Source organism: Ciconia boyciana, chromosome 4 (genome assembly GCF_034638445.1).
Source record: "Ciconia boyciana chromosome 4, ASM3463844v1, whole genome shotgun sequence".
In the NCBI taxonomy this organism is placed as follows: domain Eukaryota; kingdom Metazoa; phylum Chordata; class Aves; order Ciconiiformes; family Ciconiidae; genus Ciconia; species Ciconia boyciana.
This window is the reverse complement of record NC_132937.1, coordinates 57,755,216-57,772,188: the sequence shown is the minus strand read 5'-3', so window position 1 is coordinate 57,772,188 and position 16,973 is coordinate 57,755,216. Positions and strand designations below refer to the sequence as shown.

Genomic DNA, 16,973 nt, shown 5'->3' with positions numbered 1-16,973 from the left:
AATTCAAGAATAATGAACCAACCCATGTCCTTAACAGCTACCCTCAAAAGCTGCCAAACAGCCAAGAACAGATTTAAGCTATTAAATCATTCCAGAACAGCTCCAAGAAAACATGTATGAAATCTTACAAATGTTTGGGAGGGTTTCATTGCTACTCTGAGATGGCCATCCTATGCTTAACTATGCCAGAGCTATCTGGTATAGAACTGTAGTCAGGTGATGTTCATGAGAAATAAGTTGTGGTATTTAAATCCAGTATTACTGTACTGCACTGTTCAAACTAATACTGTATTTTTGTAACCATTTTTTTTATTTTGTAGGACAAAGTTGGAGAATTTGCAAAACTGAGTAAGATTGAGTTGCTTGAAGCAACTGAAAAATCCATTGGTCCTCCAGAAATGTACCAGTTTCACTGTGAACTGAAAAACTTCAGAGAAAAGGAAAGAGAACTGGAGGTAAACATGCACATTTATAGAGACAGAGAACAGTGACTGTAGGGAAATTAGCATAATAAAATTTAATGTGAGATCTTACAGAATTAGAAGGTGGTATTTATTTACAAAGTCTGCGGTAAGTTGATTTTACCAAATCATGCTCATCTTCTGTCAGAATTCATTCGCTCCGACACTCACATGCTCATAAGCACAAAGACACATGTGTGCAAGTTGTCTGCACAGAGAGGATGAGGGATGCGTGTTGTCAAGTACTCATTGCTTCTCTGGAATTCTTGACTGGCAGCAACTTTTCTGGACAGATCTTTTATGGCTTTTAGAAGTCATCAGCTGTTGTAGGGTGGTCCTTTGTTTTAATCTTGCTGACTTCAGCTTCCATAAATTATGGACAAAATTGTTGCCTGCTACCTGGTTTTCGTGGTTTGGAACATTCACAGAAAAAGAGGAAAAGGGAGAGCGTATGCAATAAGCTGCAACCTTGTTGCCGTCCTGGTATTAGGACGCAGGGCCTTTCCCTGACAGTTAGTTGTACTGTGATCTTACCAGAGCTCAAGCTTAGTGATCTTTGCAGAAATAATGTGTTCCTTGGTGTCACTGCTGGGAATGGTGTCTTGGGAACAGTGTTCTGGGAACAGAGTCTGTCATTAGCCATACAGGCCATTCTTTTAGTCCTTTGTTCTTCTTTTTCTTTTTGTGCTTGTGTGGGCGCATGTATTTCCACTCATACGTACTGCATTCATATACCAACCTTAATGTTTCTGTTACAAATCTCTACAAGATCTTTCACAAGCATTTTTGCTACTTGTATTTATCAAAACCAGTTATGGTGATTTAGAAACATCTAGGTTAATGGAGGCTTGAGCTGTAGGGTGTAACTTCCTGAGAAAATTTTTAAAAAATTAAATCTTTTATTCAGATTAATATTTCTGTTTAAATTAGATTTGTTTTCACAGAAAGTATGCGATAAACGTACTTGAAAAAGCTGGACAACTATTCCTAGTTGGGTTTTTCCCCTCTAATTACTGCTGTACTAAAATGTCCTCTCTAGTGTTAAATTTCTGCTTTAATGTACAGGTGAGATGTGGACTACTTCTGAAAAGCGTTTTCACAAAGTAGATAGTGTAAAACATGAAAATGTATATTCTTACAGAACTTGTGCAGAGACAAAACTAACTCTTTGGAGAAAATGAAACAGAGGATTGAACGATACAAACAAGATGTTGAGAGATACCATGAGCGCAAGCGCCATCTAGACTTAATTGAGATGCTTGAGAGGAAAAGGCCTTGGGTGGTAAGTTTTTATTTTCTTTTCAGTGTTTTTCTTACCTAACCCATTTTTCCTAATACTGCAATATTAGAAATATGCCAAAAATTTCTTTAAAAGAAATTTGACCAGAGTAACTTGAACACCATTACGATTGCTGAGTGCAAACAGGCCAGGTCTTGAAATACTGTTCTTGGCCTAACTTTGATCAGAGGTTTGCTTGCATATGTAGCTGGACTGAAGAAGTTGCTTAAGAAGTAACTTAAGTAGTTGCTGCCCATTTAGGAAAGCCAGCAAGATGGGTCAAGAGCAGTACTCCTTTTCCGCCTTGCAGACACAACTAGCTTAATTTAAGCTGTGCCTAGCCAGTTCCACTTGCTTCTTCCAGCTGTATTTTTTTACAGAACGTGTTTTTGTTGGTTTGTTTTGGTTTTTTTACAGGTTGCCTTCCCCCTTTGCGAATTTTAATTTATTAATTGAGGTTTGGTGTGCATGACATAAATCGTGATGAATATAGGTTGTCAACCTCAAAAATGTTGGCATTTGGAGAGATGGAAATTTTAAACAAATTTAAAAGAGTCTAGAATCAAGGACAAGTCATTTATAAAAAGTAAAATAAGTCTTTCTGAACAGCACTTTAATGATTGTAGTTTAGTTTGGTGTTGAATGGTCAGTCAGATTAAATTATTATAAACAGTTTAAGCTGATGTGGATTTTATTATATTGAAGCAATATGTTGTTTGCCTTGTTTGCAAGCTTTATAGAATTCATGAAATATAGATATAGAACTTAGGAAAATTTACATGTAATACTTGTGGAGGATGCAGAAAATTTTTGTAAGGTGTTTTGTTGCAATTTTGCAGATAACAAAGCCTCACATGGCTTTATGAAGCCTCACAGAACTTTGTCCCTTGTATCTTGAAGAGCAACTGGATTCAGGGGATGTACCTTCCCTGCCTTCAGACCTCTGTGCTAGCAGCACAGAGGGGTATAGGAGCAGCAATTGAAATAGATGGATGGTGGTAGATGCTGAGGAGGTGGGCTGTACGCTCTGTGCCATTAAGATTGGACTTTTGCATTTGCTGAGTGATGCAGATGTTTCCAACTACACGTGCATTAGCCTGGCTTAGTTAACAAGAAGAGAGTTATTTTACTAGGAGAGATGTAGGTCTTGCATAATGTAGACTGATACTGATTGTTCTCTACTGTAAGATATTTGCAGATACAGAACTCTGAAGGCTGGTCGGAAACTGGTGGGGGGAAACTAAGTTAGGAATCTTATCTGCTGTCAGTTAAATTGTTTTCCATAAGTTTGAGAACATTGCTGTTAGTTATGTGTTTCTTAAGCAAATTTAGACAGACTTCTTCACACTTTACTCTTTCACTGCTGTCTTCGAGACAGTTTGTGTTGCTGAGTATATGAACTACTTTCAGTGGGTGCACTCAGTCAGGAGAAATTTAACTTTCTGGCCACGGAATCCATAGAAACAACAGTGTGTTTTGACAGCTGTGTGAAGTTCCAGTTTAGAGTACAGAATCAGTAGCATGTACCAGATTGTTTACCAGAAGTCACTTGCCTGTGGATAATCTACAGTTGAAATCAAGGGTCATCAACATAATTGTTTTACTAGGTAGAAGATACTTGACCTACAGGCTGCAACAAAATTTCACATTCCATTGTGATCTTCAGTGTACAAGATTGTTGCTATTTTGTGGTTTGTCAAATCCTTCTGGTAGATCTCTTGGTATTCTCCTATATTGCAAAATACCATTCTCTCTCTTGAAGAAGAAATGCATTCTCTTACAAGGGAATATTTCTTTGTCATCTGACCTAGCACGGTTTAATCCTAAGAATAAATTTTTTTGGTGTCTTGAAATTGGGTTCACCAAAGTTGAGAGTAGCACAGGAGTTTATTCTTCCTTCTGTGGATCTTCCCCTCCCCCATCCTCCCCAAAAGGTAGGTTTCTGCTTGTAGACCAAACATACCTAGCTGTTTAGAATTGCCTCTGTAACAAACAGAATAGCTAGGTGAGCCTCCAAATCAGCTAGGCTGCAGACATATAAACATTGCAGTATGTTACGAAATGGAGAAGACAGGCAGCCTGAAAACAGGTCAGCTGAAATACAACACTACATTGTCTCTGTGGAAAAGAGGAAATCTAGTGCTAAACTTGTTTTACTGTCTGACCACTGTAGAACTGCATTTTTATTCTGAAGACTCCACTGCTCTTCACCTGAGGAGCACTTCTAGTCAAGTGTTTTTTGTAGTCAGTGCCAGCTGCTTCTGTACGTGGAGAATTTTACACCATTTTTATATATGTCTATGTCTAATAGGCTTTTGAGCATCTACTTCAAATTCCGTAAAATTGGACCCTAGGAGTACAATGTTAAAGATTTGGACTCAAGGATTTAGGGGACATTTTATGTTCTTGTGTGTACCTTAATGGGACTGCCATCAAATTATTGTGTCATTTACAATCAGTGAGCAGATTTAAGGAGCTAGAGTTTTTTTGACACAGATAGCCCTTCTTTTGTAGTGTCTTAAAGAAAAGGGGTTTCTTACCCCTCCAAGCTTAAGGTAGTAGTAGGGTATATGATAAGGTATACTGTTTTAAAGTAGTATAGCAGCAGGAGGTGCTGTTCCTCCTGCTATAAATGTCCTGAAAACATGTAATTCTGAAAATGTGTTTTGATGAAGCTGTGTCCATTCTTCTTTTCCTCCTCTTCCATTCACAATTGAGAAAAACTTCGTTATATAGTTTAGGCACAAATATCTCTTGGGAGGGCTGAATTCCTCTGGAAGTTCTGCAGATCTTTAGCTAAGTGCATAATTACAAGCATCAAGGTTATTTGCTTAAATGTTACCAAAATACAGAGGTCTAGTGAAAGTCAGGTTTTCTTAAAGTGTTAAAGGGATTTGCTGTATAAAAACCATGTCATGGCAATTTCTAGGGAAACTTGCCTATACTTTGTAGCTGAAGAAATGAGGTGTGATTGTATGTGTGTGCATTTGCTTTAACCTTGAAATATAATGCCTTATTTAGAGCAGAGCTAAATTTTAAGCTTATTCTATCAGCTAAGTGGAAATATAATTGCTTTACCTCTGTAACTTTGTAATGGTGGCTGCTGATTGTACTCCACATCATAGAATGACAGCAGCTTTCTTCAAATACTTTTGGCTTTATGAAAAAGATACTGTGAAGAAAGAATAGCCTAAGTTGGTTTATTTGTGATTAATTGTGTGTGTTTACAAGCAGGGTAAATAACTAACTAGGAAAAAGTGGTAGCAGATAAAGCAAAGTTAGCTGTTACAGATAGAGCTTGCAGGCGATCTTTTTTTTTGTTTTTTAATGTTCCAAAGCTTGGAATAATCCAGGCATATGCTCTAAAGCAGGGGCTTTCTGTAGTGCCTGCCAAATCCAACAGCTTTCCCTTCTGCACCCCCACATTACATGTATCTACTCGTACTCTCTCTGGTCCCCCGAGTATCTTTTTTTTCTCATGAACCCTTAACAATCATTGAAAGTCATGTTCTTTTTTTTTTTTTTTCCTGTTAGTTGGGTATGGGGTGGTTTTTTTGTGATTTGTTTGTTTGGTTTATTTTTTTCTTTTCTCCAGAGGGCATAACACAAAGAAATTCACTAGTAATGACTCCTTCAACCTAAATTACTTTCTTCCCAAAATTCCCGCCTTCTTGAAGTGGAGGTTCTTGATCACCACACTGCTTACCATCTCTTTATTTTTGGGAATGTATCTCCAGTTAAACTCCCTAGATAGTGACTTCTCTGGTATTTGTGGTGTATGGTGGAGTTTTTGTTTGTTTTCCGAAGTTCTGTTCCGCTCTGTCTCTCTCCTTGGTTTACTTCAGGGTTATGTCTGTTACTGGCTCTGATGATCTGTCCAGCTCCTTCCTTTTCTTTCTCCGGAAGTTTTCTGTGGTTATTTGCTCCTTAGCTTGAGGACTTCTGCCTAAGTAGTGCTCAAACTATGGACAGAAGGGGCTAAAGAATTACTTTTTCCACACCGATCCCAGATGGACTTAGAGGCAAGGTAATTGCAGACACATTGGTCATTTCTTCTGCTACTTGAATTGCATATTATTTAAGAACCATAAATGTGTGTGCTTGTTCACTGAGGACTGAATGATCCTTACATCTCCTAGTCATAGTGACTGGTAACAGAATTACTTAACTAGTTGCTCTAATACTAGCTTCTGAATGAGATTTTTCTCCTAAAACTTATGTACAATTAAATAAAATGTTAGAGAAGTATAAAATATTGGAATAGAAGACAAAAGTCTTCAATTACTTTACTTTCAACTCCTCCAAGGAATATGAAAATGTTCGTCAGCAGCATGAGGAAGTGAAACAAAGCCGAGACCAAGCCAAGGAAGAACTGAAGAATCTGAAAGAAATGCAGTCCCCAGTAACAAAAAAAATCCAAGAAACTGAAGAATATTTTAAGAGTCTGGATATGAAAATCAGAGATAAGGTAGGTATTTTAAGTTCTCAGTTAACATATGTAATATTTCAGGTGTTCTGTGTTCAGCTTTGTAAAGTGTGAAGCAATAACCTCTTTCTTTCTAGTGTGCCATAATGACGTGTTTCAGAATAAATTTTTCTAATGTACTCATGCCCTTGGTTCTCACTGCATTCTCCATGTCTCTGTTCCATTAAAAGCAGTAAAACTCAAGGAATACATTTCTTAGTAAATCTTCAGTAGCAACTCTGAAAGTCCACTCTCTTGGTATTATAAGAGCACACAAATTTTGTAATTATCTTCATAGAACCTTCAAAATCTTCAGGGATATAATGTTACAGTTTCCCAAAGTTAGATACTTATATTGAATTAGTTTCCTATTTTCAGCTCTCCTGTAGTTTGGGTTTGTGGATGCTCTGTTTATCTTCTTAAAATGTAGCCAGTTTGAGTGGTTAATTTAAGCTAAATTACAACTTTTCTGGCCTAAAAGCGTTCCTCTAATATTTAACTTAATTCCATAAGTAGGGTATAATTTTTTTTATTAGACAGCAATCCTCCATGGGTTGTGAATACTTTTATGCATAAGAGAATTTAATGGTAAACCTACCTATGCGTTACATCTTACTGTCTGTTTTTTTAATAGCTGCTCTCTCTGAGGATATGGAAAATTACTATTTCTGTATGACAAATAGGAAAGTACTGTAATTCACTGCAGGATTTTAACTATCATGTACTATTCAGGTTGCAGAAGTCATTGTATGCATAGGCTGCACAAATTTTTAATGGGTAATGAAAGTTAAATGATAACATGAGAATGTTTGCTGCAGTGAGTTCTGTTTGAAGATAACTGATCAGATTAAAGGACTTGGTGTGGAGACATGCGTGACACCTGTAGAGGACTGCTGTCATGAAGCATTTTGTAGAATCAGGTTCTGAAACTTGAATCAGGGTCTGAAACGTCAGTGGTATTTAGAACACTGTGAGCTAATGCACTGTCCATGTGCTTCCTTTAAAAAAAACAAAACAAACATCCTCCCCTCAAACCAAAAAATCCACAAAAAAACAAAAAACCAAAAACAAACCAGAAAGACCAGACAAACAAAAACCACAGATGGTTGTTCATACCACTTCTGGTTTTGTTGTGAAGTAAACTGTACCAGACATAACTACTTACCCAAGTACATTATTATTATTAAAAACGCCCTTTGCTAAATGTATCCTTTGAATTTTGTGCTCTACAGTACTGCAAGAGTTTATTATGCTGTGATTCAAAGTACCTAAATGTTTGAAAATCTGGTAGTTTTATTGAAGTTGGCTTTTTTTGGGTGTGGTTGAGGTTTTTTGTTTGTTTTGTGGGGTTTTGTTGTTTACGTGTACTTCCTTAGAGGAAAGTTAACAGCTGGAAGCTTGAAACTAATTTTCGTAATGCAGTAAGAGCCTTCATGGTTGTGAAGTGCTAAGCTTTATTTTCACCACTTGGTATTATCCTGCTAGGTTTTACTCATATCTTTCATTTTAATTAATGTTATACTAATTTATTTTTTCAAACAGGAAAGAATTCTACTGAACCATTGCTACCACAATTCTTAGAAGTATTGGGCCATATTCATATAAAAGTTATCCTCTGTTGGTATGAGTTATACTTTGTATGAGAAACCTAGGACAAAACAGTGAGCATTTTAGTTTTAACTTGCAGGGAGCATGCTCAGCATAGGCTATTTGCTATAGAACTATGAAGGAAAAACTGGGGGAACGTACTAGCTGATCGACTCATACTCTTGAGTCAACATGTTTTTCTGCTCGATCTAAACGTGTGGAGTGAGGCTTTCACACACTAAACGTTCACAAGGTGAACTGTATGTTGAAGTGGTGTTTAATTTGGGCCCAGAGAATGAATTAGATGCATTTTGTTCTACAATATTCCAGAAGCCAAAAAGATGGGAAGAAGGAAAGTGCTACATTTGAAATAAATAATCTATAGAAGACTTACTGCGATATTCTAATACTGCTTTCCAGTGATTATTTACCATCATTTTGACTGTAATGTATAGCTGATACTATGTTGTATATAATATTATAATAAGACATTTCCAAACCCGAGTTTTGTTCTGATGTTAAGTGATACAGCCAAGTGTAACTTGAATGATTAATACTCTGTCTTGAAGAAGCCCCCATAGAGTCCAAAATAATGGAAAAAGGCTTAAGGGAGTATATACCTGGTTATGGCATGAACAATTTGTATGATATCAGGCAAGTTAACAAGATGTTAGAGGTGTATTGCTACTTTTTGAACTTTTGCGACAGTAGCTCTTTTTTGGGTACTGAAATCCGTTTCCCTCCCACATACCTTCTTAGTTGGGCTGTGAAAATGAAGTTCTTTTGAAGGAGAATCAGTGCTGCTTGAACTGTCAGGAGATAGTTGTGACCTAAGACAAAACCTCAAGGCTTTTAAGTACCATGCCTTAAAATTGCTTAAATTGCTATTTCTTTATTAGTTCTTCACTTTTTCATAGATACTACTTGAATTTATTGTAACTTAGAGTTTTATCTTTGTAGATGCAAGCATTTGGTGAGCGATTCACAGATAATTGTGCTGCAAGCCAACAGGAGTTGATTAATGAATTATTTTATTATTAAAAAACCAGTATAACTCTATTTTTGGCCCAAAAGTTGTTTTTTTCAAACCAAATTTCAATTTGGCATTAAGGGAAAGCAGTTTAGCATTTTATGTCCTCTCTATTTTGGACACACAGACCTGTAGGGAACATAATTGTCTTCAGGCCCTTTGGTCCAGGCTTATATCCATTACCAAATAACTGTAATCCTGAGTGCTTCTTGAGCTTGCTCTTGGCTTGAGGATATATATGTGAGAGCAGAGATAAACCACCTCTTCTTTATGCCTTGTTTGCGCTTTGTTGGAAAAAAGCCAGGCATGGTGTTACAGATTTTGCCGGAAGGAGCTGGACTGAAAGTAAAGGCAGAGCTAAATCTGGGAAGAAATTGATGTATCAAGATAACTGCATGACTATTTCTCTTGTCTCTCTCTGTGTGAAAACCCATTTAAGGATTTGGTTAGACTAAGAATTCCTAGTAAAATTTTGTGCTTTGGGTGTGTAGGACGTGTAGATTCTGAAAAAAAGAAATTGGCCCATTTTGTAGGAAGAGGTTGATAAAATTGTGTGAGAGAAGCCTAGAATAGTTTCTGCTTTAGGCTCTTTAAAGGCATTTGAACAGAGTGGAATATGCAATGTAATTTTTTTAGCAATATTTGACAGTATAAGGCGGTGTCTTGTGGTTGTACCATGAAAACCATAAAGACAATTACAGTTTTTAATCTGTTCTGTAAGGTAGATGTATATAAATATATGATAACTGAAAATATAATGATAATTGAAATATTGAATTCCAGTTCTTTACTAGTGTCCTGGTTTTGAGAGCCTTCAGAATTTGACAGCCTTCAGCCTTGAGGGTTCAGGGAAGGAGGAATTAAGTTTGTAGAGAATGCATAGTGCACTTCTGCACACATAACACGGTGCACTGTGTTCAGGACTCGGTACAAGTGCCTGGGTAACCTGACCTAATAAGACCCGCTTTGAGCAAGGGAATGGACTGGGTGATGCCCAGAAGTCCCTTCCAACCTATATTATTCTACAACTCTAGAAGCTGAGAAGGATGGAGAAAGAGTAGAGACATGGGTGCCTACACATCAGCCAACAAGCTGTCAAGCTCAGCTGTGTAGGATATAGCTTTAGCACAATGCACTTCAGAGGTAGGATGACTTTGACAAATTCTGTTTGGCTGTCCTGTGCCTAGGAACTTATGTCTTTCTTGCTCTGAGTATAAGTTTTCCTTGGTAAAGTTGGTTTGGAAAAAGAGGCAAGAACACTTTATAAATGTAAGGATCTGAATGTAACATTTTTACTGAAATCAAGGATGGAGTTACTTTAATTTCAGATTAGGTTAGGAAACTTCCTCTATCTGTCATGTCTGAATTTGCACATCTATAGCTGAATGGTTGTGAACAGTTTATATGCTGTTACTCAGTTCTTCATAAATTGCTGAAAATATACATGTTACAGATACAAGTAAGAATAATAAGAAACTGGTGAGTATGACTTTGTCAGTAATAAACTGTTGGCATAAATGCTTAGTTATGCATATACAGAATGTTCTTTAAAATATGACTGCTTTTTACAAATACAACTATAACTGAATTTATGACTATCTAATTTAAATATCTTACTGTATGCAGGCTGCTGAAATCAAAGACGTTTCTCAGAAATGTAAACAGAAGCAAGATGCTTTGGAGATGAAAGATAAACAAGTAAGAGTCTTGATATTTGTGACTTTTTTTGGTGTTTCTTTGCTAATGTATTAATTCAGTACTAGTTATAGCATATGCTGCATTCAGGTGGAATGCTACTACTTAAATTCTGCAGTAAAACACAGATATGGGGGGAGCTTGTCCGCTTTTCTGTTAGCGGAGAGAGAAATTTCTCTGAAGAGGCTGCAAGTGCTTGCATGCTTCACTCCCTCCAGTACACCATGAATCTTTAAAACATCTGTTAATCAAACAGGTATTGCTAAGGGACAGGTGTATGCTACATAAAATCAGTTACCCTGATGCAACAAACTTAGGAATAGACAGTGTGTGTGTATATACTATATATTATAGGCTTTCCTTGAAAAGCTACAGCCTCTATAGTACAGTAATGCAGTGAGCATTAAACATGCCCTCAAATATTCCATGTGAGAGGCTAAGGTTATTGCTTCTGTTAAGTGTATATGTCCAACATTTTTTAAAAAGAAAATGCAAAGATATGTTGTAAAACAGTTACAGAACTTCATCTAAGCACTCGGTCAAGAAATGTATAAATTAAATGTATAAGTGTACAGAGTCAGTGTTGCACATTGTGTTTCTGCTATACGTTTTATGCAATCTTAGACTAATTTTCAAATGTGTTAAGAAAGATCTTATGTTTTAAGATTCTGATTTTGTAAAAACAAAGGAACTTCAAAAATTGATTTAAAGGCTTGATTGTATTTTTGCTTAAATGTTCCTAAATCTTAAGAAAATCTTGTCAGTTCTTCAACTGTCATAGGGCTATTGTAACTGCAACAGACACTTACGGTTTTAGAGCATGGTTAGTTACATCAGCATTTAATACCAGTTGCACAGATACCCTAGTTATTTGTCGTAGGTTTTGTATACTAAACTCCTTTAATGTTGCAAATACTCAAAATTCTTAGATTGAAGAAATTCATCAAGCTTTGAGAATGAAAAAAGATGAAGAAATGGACAGACAGAGGAAAATACACAACACTCATAAGATGATAGAGGACTGGAAGAATCAGCTCAATGCAATGGAAGTCTGTGAGAATCTTCAGCCACAAACTGATGCTGTTAATAATGAGCTGAAAAAATTACAAGAAGAAAGAGCAAATATTGATAGTGATATCAGTGATCTAACAGCAGAGAAAATGAACCAAGAGAGGGAAAAGAAAAGTAAGTTACTTGGGGTTTTGTTTGTTGATTTTTTTTCTTTTTTTTAATAACTGTTCGTACAGAATCTAGTTGTCCTGCTGTAGTGAGATAATTTACTTCAAGCCTCATAGTTGAATGTTACATGTATAGCAGTCCTCTTGCCTGTTATCAGTTTTATTAAAAGTAACAGAAACTGCTTTCAAAATAGAAAGAACAAGAATATTCAAAAGTGGCAATTGACCTTAAAACTGTCCTTCCATAAAAATTAGTTTCCTCTGATCTCTGGGTAAGGAGACTGCTTTGCCAGTTTCATTTTTTTCTGTTATTAAATGAAGTACTGTTAGCAGGATACAAAAAAACAAACCTGAAGCAAAAGCAGTTTGCTTTGAAGATGCAGTGTTTAAAATTATCTCTTTGGCTGTGTATTAGCTACTGATGCTGCTTTTGTCCTTTCTAGATGAACTTGAGCTAAGCTTATGGTAAATTCCTTTATACTAGCCTAGGATTTACAATCAGTTCTTTCTAGAAACAAAATTCAAAAGTTACAGCTTGGCGGGTAGGAGGTGTTGTATATATTCCTCGGTGAGCGTAGTACATTTGCACTTACCTATCTGTCTGGTACTTGTCGTAGAATCCAAGACAAAACTGAGGTATAGAGAGACAAAGTGACCTAGGGAAGGAGACGCTATATATTTTACCTTGAGAAGCACAGAAAGTATTCGATCTCTGTTTCTCCTGAATAGCAAATGCTTTCGCACAGTCTATTGTCACGCATTTTGTTTTCTGCAAGCATGAAATAACCCTCAGATTTCATGTTGCTAGTCCCACTACCTCTTTCCTCTTGGGGCATTATTGGTTTTAAATACAAAGGCAGAACAAGTTTTGAAGAGAGATATTTTTAGGACTAAACTCCTGTGTTTTTACTGCAGTACCACATTTTGTTATCCTTTGAGTAAGTCTTCATTTTATTTTAGATTTTAAGCTTTAATAGTTCTTAAGATTTCTTTAGAATAAGCAGCATCCTGATTGTGGGAAGAGAAACTTAATTCCTATAATCTCCTAATAACCTTATTGCTGGAGTAGCATAGCCAATAAATATCGGAAAATGCTAGTTATAATGTGTACTTGCTATGGACTGTGTTTAAGAAACTGCCTTAAATTACAGGAATAAGTGATCGCCTTGGACAACTTAATAATATAATGAATATGAAGGAAGAGAATCTGAAAGGCAGATTCCGAGACACACACTCTGCTCTTTTGTGGCTAAGAAAGAACAAAGACAAGTTTAAAAAAAAAGTTTGTGAACCCATGATGCTTGAAGTAAGAAAATTTACTTGCATATCACTCTTACCAGTTAATGTTTAGTTTATTTATGTCTTGCAAGACTTCGAGAATGACTTTAAGACTGCAGGATACATTAGCACGGTGAACTATTTGTAATTTTAATTCCATAGGCAATGTAGTAATACTCAACATTGAATAAGATGGGGTGGTTCCTTCCCCTTCCCTCCTCAAGGAGCAGTCCTTTATTAAGGTGCCCATTGCAGATTTCCTCTAAGTTACATCTAGTTATTTAGACCTAAGTAGTTCTTACTTGCTGCTTAAAAAAGCAGTGGTAGTTAAAATTGATTACCCCCTTATAGCACAACTTGCTTAGCAATGGTTACAACATGTCACTATGATCCCCAGGTGTTTTTGTGGTTTGTTTTGCACAGCCAACTACAGACACAGAAACACCTATCCCTAGTTTTGTTTTACATTTTGGTTCGACAGACACTGTACTAGCTAGGAAGAGGAGGGCTAAATTTTCAAAGAGACTATTGGTTTTCTAGTGCATTCCTCCACCGTTATCCCAGCGTCTTGCAATATGTGCTCCATATAATGTGAAGAGGATGAAGAACACCAATGCACTCTTCCTCTTCAGAATTACAAGCTTATTTTAATAGTGTATTGCTACAATTTAAATTAGTTGAATGTTGAATATTTGTATGCCAATTCTTACACTTTGTGCATGCACTAGAACTGTTCAAAATGATTTTATTTTTTTTTTTTAGTTTAAAATACCAAGTATTTCCTGTTATGACCAGAACTTCCAATTCTTCCTGGAAGACCACATCAAGTTAATTTTACAAATGCCTTGATAGGATGGCTTTGCTTTTACTTTAAGGCCTCATTAACCTCTGTAACATCCACTAATGTCTGAATTTGTTTTCTTTGATATAATGTAAGTTAGTCTCACGTACTTATAAATTCTAGCTTTCAAATTGCTACTAAGTGTACCTAGCCTTTGGCTGACTTGAGATTATTAAATTGTGTAGTTTGTGTAATTTTGCCTTTGTATGTCACGTATAGTAACATAATGTCTAATTACTAGTGAGAGTTACAGAAGAATTCTAACATTAGCATTTAATTCAGATATGAAAAGCTTCATCCGTCTTAAACTTGGATATTTTTTTTCTTAAGAATTTGAAGAGAATTCGATCAATCTGTGAATCTAGGGCTTTCTAGGGCTTCACAATTCTGTATTTGTATTTGGTGATGTTCACTGTGCCCAAATCAAAGGGAACTGCATATGAATAATTTGTGGAGTGTGGCATTTTCTGTTTTTGATTCCTTAGGTTAATGGTTTCTAAACAGTGAGATACCTTTAGTAGTACTGGAGCAGAGCCACTAGACATGAGATGGTGGTGGTTGCAATTGTAAGGTTAGTGTGGAGTGGAAGAGGGGGAGGTGGTATGGTGGAGACCGTGATAGCTCCAGGAATGCTGAGAAAGGATATGGATGGCTAAAAACTAAACACAATGACATGTGAGTTACTGTAGGTTTCCTCCCAAGAGAATTGGTTGCAGAAAGACAGGGGATATATTTAAAGAGATTTAAACGTTGTCTTTGTTTTCATTAAATGTAGGCTTGGATATCATCTGACTGCTTAAAATGTTGGGGGGGGGGCATGTTAAGTCCAGTCGTATTAAATAATTTTCTCATTACCTTTCTTTATCAGATCAATATGAAAGACAATAGACATGCTAAGTATGTTGAAAATCACATTTCAGCCAATGACATGAGGGCTTTCGTTTTTGAGAGTCAAGAAGATATGGAAATGTTTCTTGTGGAGGCAAGTAGGCACCAATTTTAAAAATTGATTAAATACTGATGGAGGGGCCCTAAATATTAGAGTCTACCAAGTAAACTTGTATTTATTAAGTTTTGATTGGCAAGGTCAGCACAATAGCTAATACAAAATATTCAAAGGTTTTCTGGATTAACGTATTCTTCTAGGAAGTAGAGATTTTTTTACTGTAGGAGTAAGATTTTTTTTTTAAAGCCTAGACCAACTGTAGGGATGCTGGAATATTAAGAAAATATTTCTTTTTAGAAATAACTTTTGTCTTCCTTCATGAGGCAATAATCGTTGAGGAGAAAATACTGTGTACAAGAAAATGACATGTCCTGGTTTCGTCTGGGATAGAGTTAATGTTCTTCCTAGTAGCTGGTATAGTGCTGTGTTTTGGATTTTAGTATGAGAATAATGTTGATAACACGCTGATGTTTTGGTTGTTGCTAAGTGGCATTTACATTGGTCAAGGAATTTTCAGCTTCCCATGCTCTGCCAAAAAAAAACCCCAAAAAACCAGTGATACAGCCACTCACCACCCACCGACTGATGCCCAGCCAGTCCGCAAGCAGCGACCGCTACCCCCTGGGCTAACTCCCCCCAGTTTATATACTGAGCATGATGTCATATGGTATGGAATAGCTCTTTGGTCAGTTTGGATCAACTATCCTGGCTGTGCCCCCTCCCAGTTTCTTGGGCACCTGGCAGAGCATGGGAAGCTGAAAAGTCCTTGGCCAGTGTAAACACCGCTTAGCAACAACCAAAACATCAGTGTGTTATCAATATTATTCTCATACTAAAATCCAAAACACAGCACTATACCAGCCACTAGGAAGAAAATTAACTCTATCCCAGCTGAAACCAGGACACGACAAGAGCAGGAAGCTACAAATGTAGTACCAAGCTTTTCCAATGCCTCCTGACTAAAGAGGCGAGAGGGCATCTTTTGCTGCTTGGACCATTGTCTTCTCACAAATCAGGCTTATATTTTCTTACTACTGCCATTTCCTGGAGTCATAAGGAGATTGTTCCCTTTGAGGTGCCAGACAGATGATGCAGGAGAAAAAAGCTTCAAGATACAGCATTAACTGTCATAATACTTCCCAACTACTGTCCACAGAATAGTGTGATTACTGACACTGTCCTGCAATTTTTTAAGACCTATCTGCCCTTCACAGAGGCTAGTCATTTTTATATATGTGAACAGTAGTGGTGATATGTGAGGTTCTGGGGGCTTGTCTTGCCTCTATGGTTGTGGAACCCAGTGCAAGACTGCTTTAACCAGCTAAACTGATCTTTCATTTGTATCCTAAGTAATTTCTGCCCTATTAGGATCAGGCTTTTCAGAGCCTCTGTAGCCAGTGGTCTGACATTATCTGTGCAAAATGGCCATACAGCCTGAAAGAGGAGGCTTCCTTATTACATCCAGCTTGCCTATTTAGATTGAGCACCTGGGTCTGGATTTCTTTGATTGCTTTTGTTTTCTCTAATGCATGGTATTTTCATGGAGAGACATTAACTGAGCTTGCCTTTTAGACAGCTCAGTCATGCCTGAGCCAGAGTGGATTTTTGTGGGTTCTTCCAGGGGTTGTCAGTTTAAAATAATTCCTATTCTGTGAATTAATAATAAATACTTGATTTTCATATAGTGAATTTTTCTGCTGTTTTTTACCAAATAATCCAATGTAATCTATATTTAGATGCGTGATCATCAGAAACTAAGAGTGAATGCTGTATGCGCGCCTGCTGAATCATGTGCTGAAAGCTTACCTTTGAGACCTATTGAAGAATTACAGTATGTATCGGATTCTGTCAGTGGGGAATGGTTTTAAATACAATGTTTTGGTGTTGTTGCTATATATGAGAATTTTCTATGCAAATCAAATTTTCACCAATTCGGTTCTGGGTTAGCGGGACTTCTTTTTGACCCTTCAGTAACTTCAGCTTGCTTACCTGCTGAATTTTATTTCTGATGCATGCTTTTTTTTTCCTCCTCTTCAGCCGATATGGATTTTTCTCATATTTACGAGAGTTATTTGATGCTCCTCATCCTGTGATGAGTTATCTTTGCTCCCAGTACCGTGTTCATGATGTCCCTGTGGGAACAGAGAAGACCAGAAACATGATTGAAAGGGTGAGATGTCCTAAATAGCACAAACACACCTGTGGTCTAGAGT

At 36.8% G+C, this 16,973-nt stretch overlaps 1 protein-coding gene across 2 annotated transcripts in view; it reads left to right on the top strand.

Moving 5' to 3' along the window:
* Positions 1–16,973, top strand: part of SMC5 (structural maintenance of chromosomes 5) — a 50,007-nt gene that overhangs the window by 7,122 nt on the left and 25,912 nt on the right. For both annotated transcript variants that reach the window (XM_072860175.1, XM_072860174.1), the window contains exons 5-13: positions 321–455; positions 1,603–1,743; positions 6,047–6,208; positions 10,449–10,520; positions 11,447–11,702; positions 12,847–13,001; positions 14,683–14,796; positions 16,497–16,591; positions 16,798–16,930. In XM_072860175.1, coding sequence (XP_072716276.1) covers positions 321–455; positions 1,603–1,743; positions 6,047–6,208; positions 10,449–10,520; positions 11,447–11,702; positions 12,847–13,001; positions 14,683–14,796; positions 16,497–16,591; positions 16,798–16,930 — 1,263 coding nt within the window. The remainder of the gene's footprint in view (positions 1–320; positions 456–1,602; positions 1,744–6,046; positions 6,209–10,448; positions 10,521–11,446; positions 11,703–12,846; positions 13,002–14,682; positions 14,797–16,496; positions 16,592–16,797; positions 16,931–16,973) is intronic.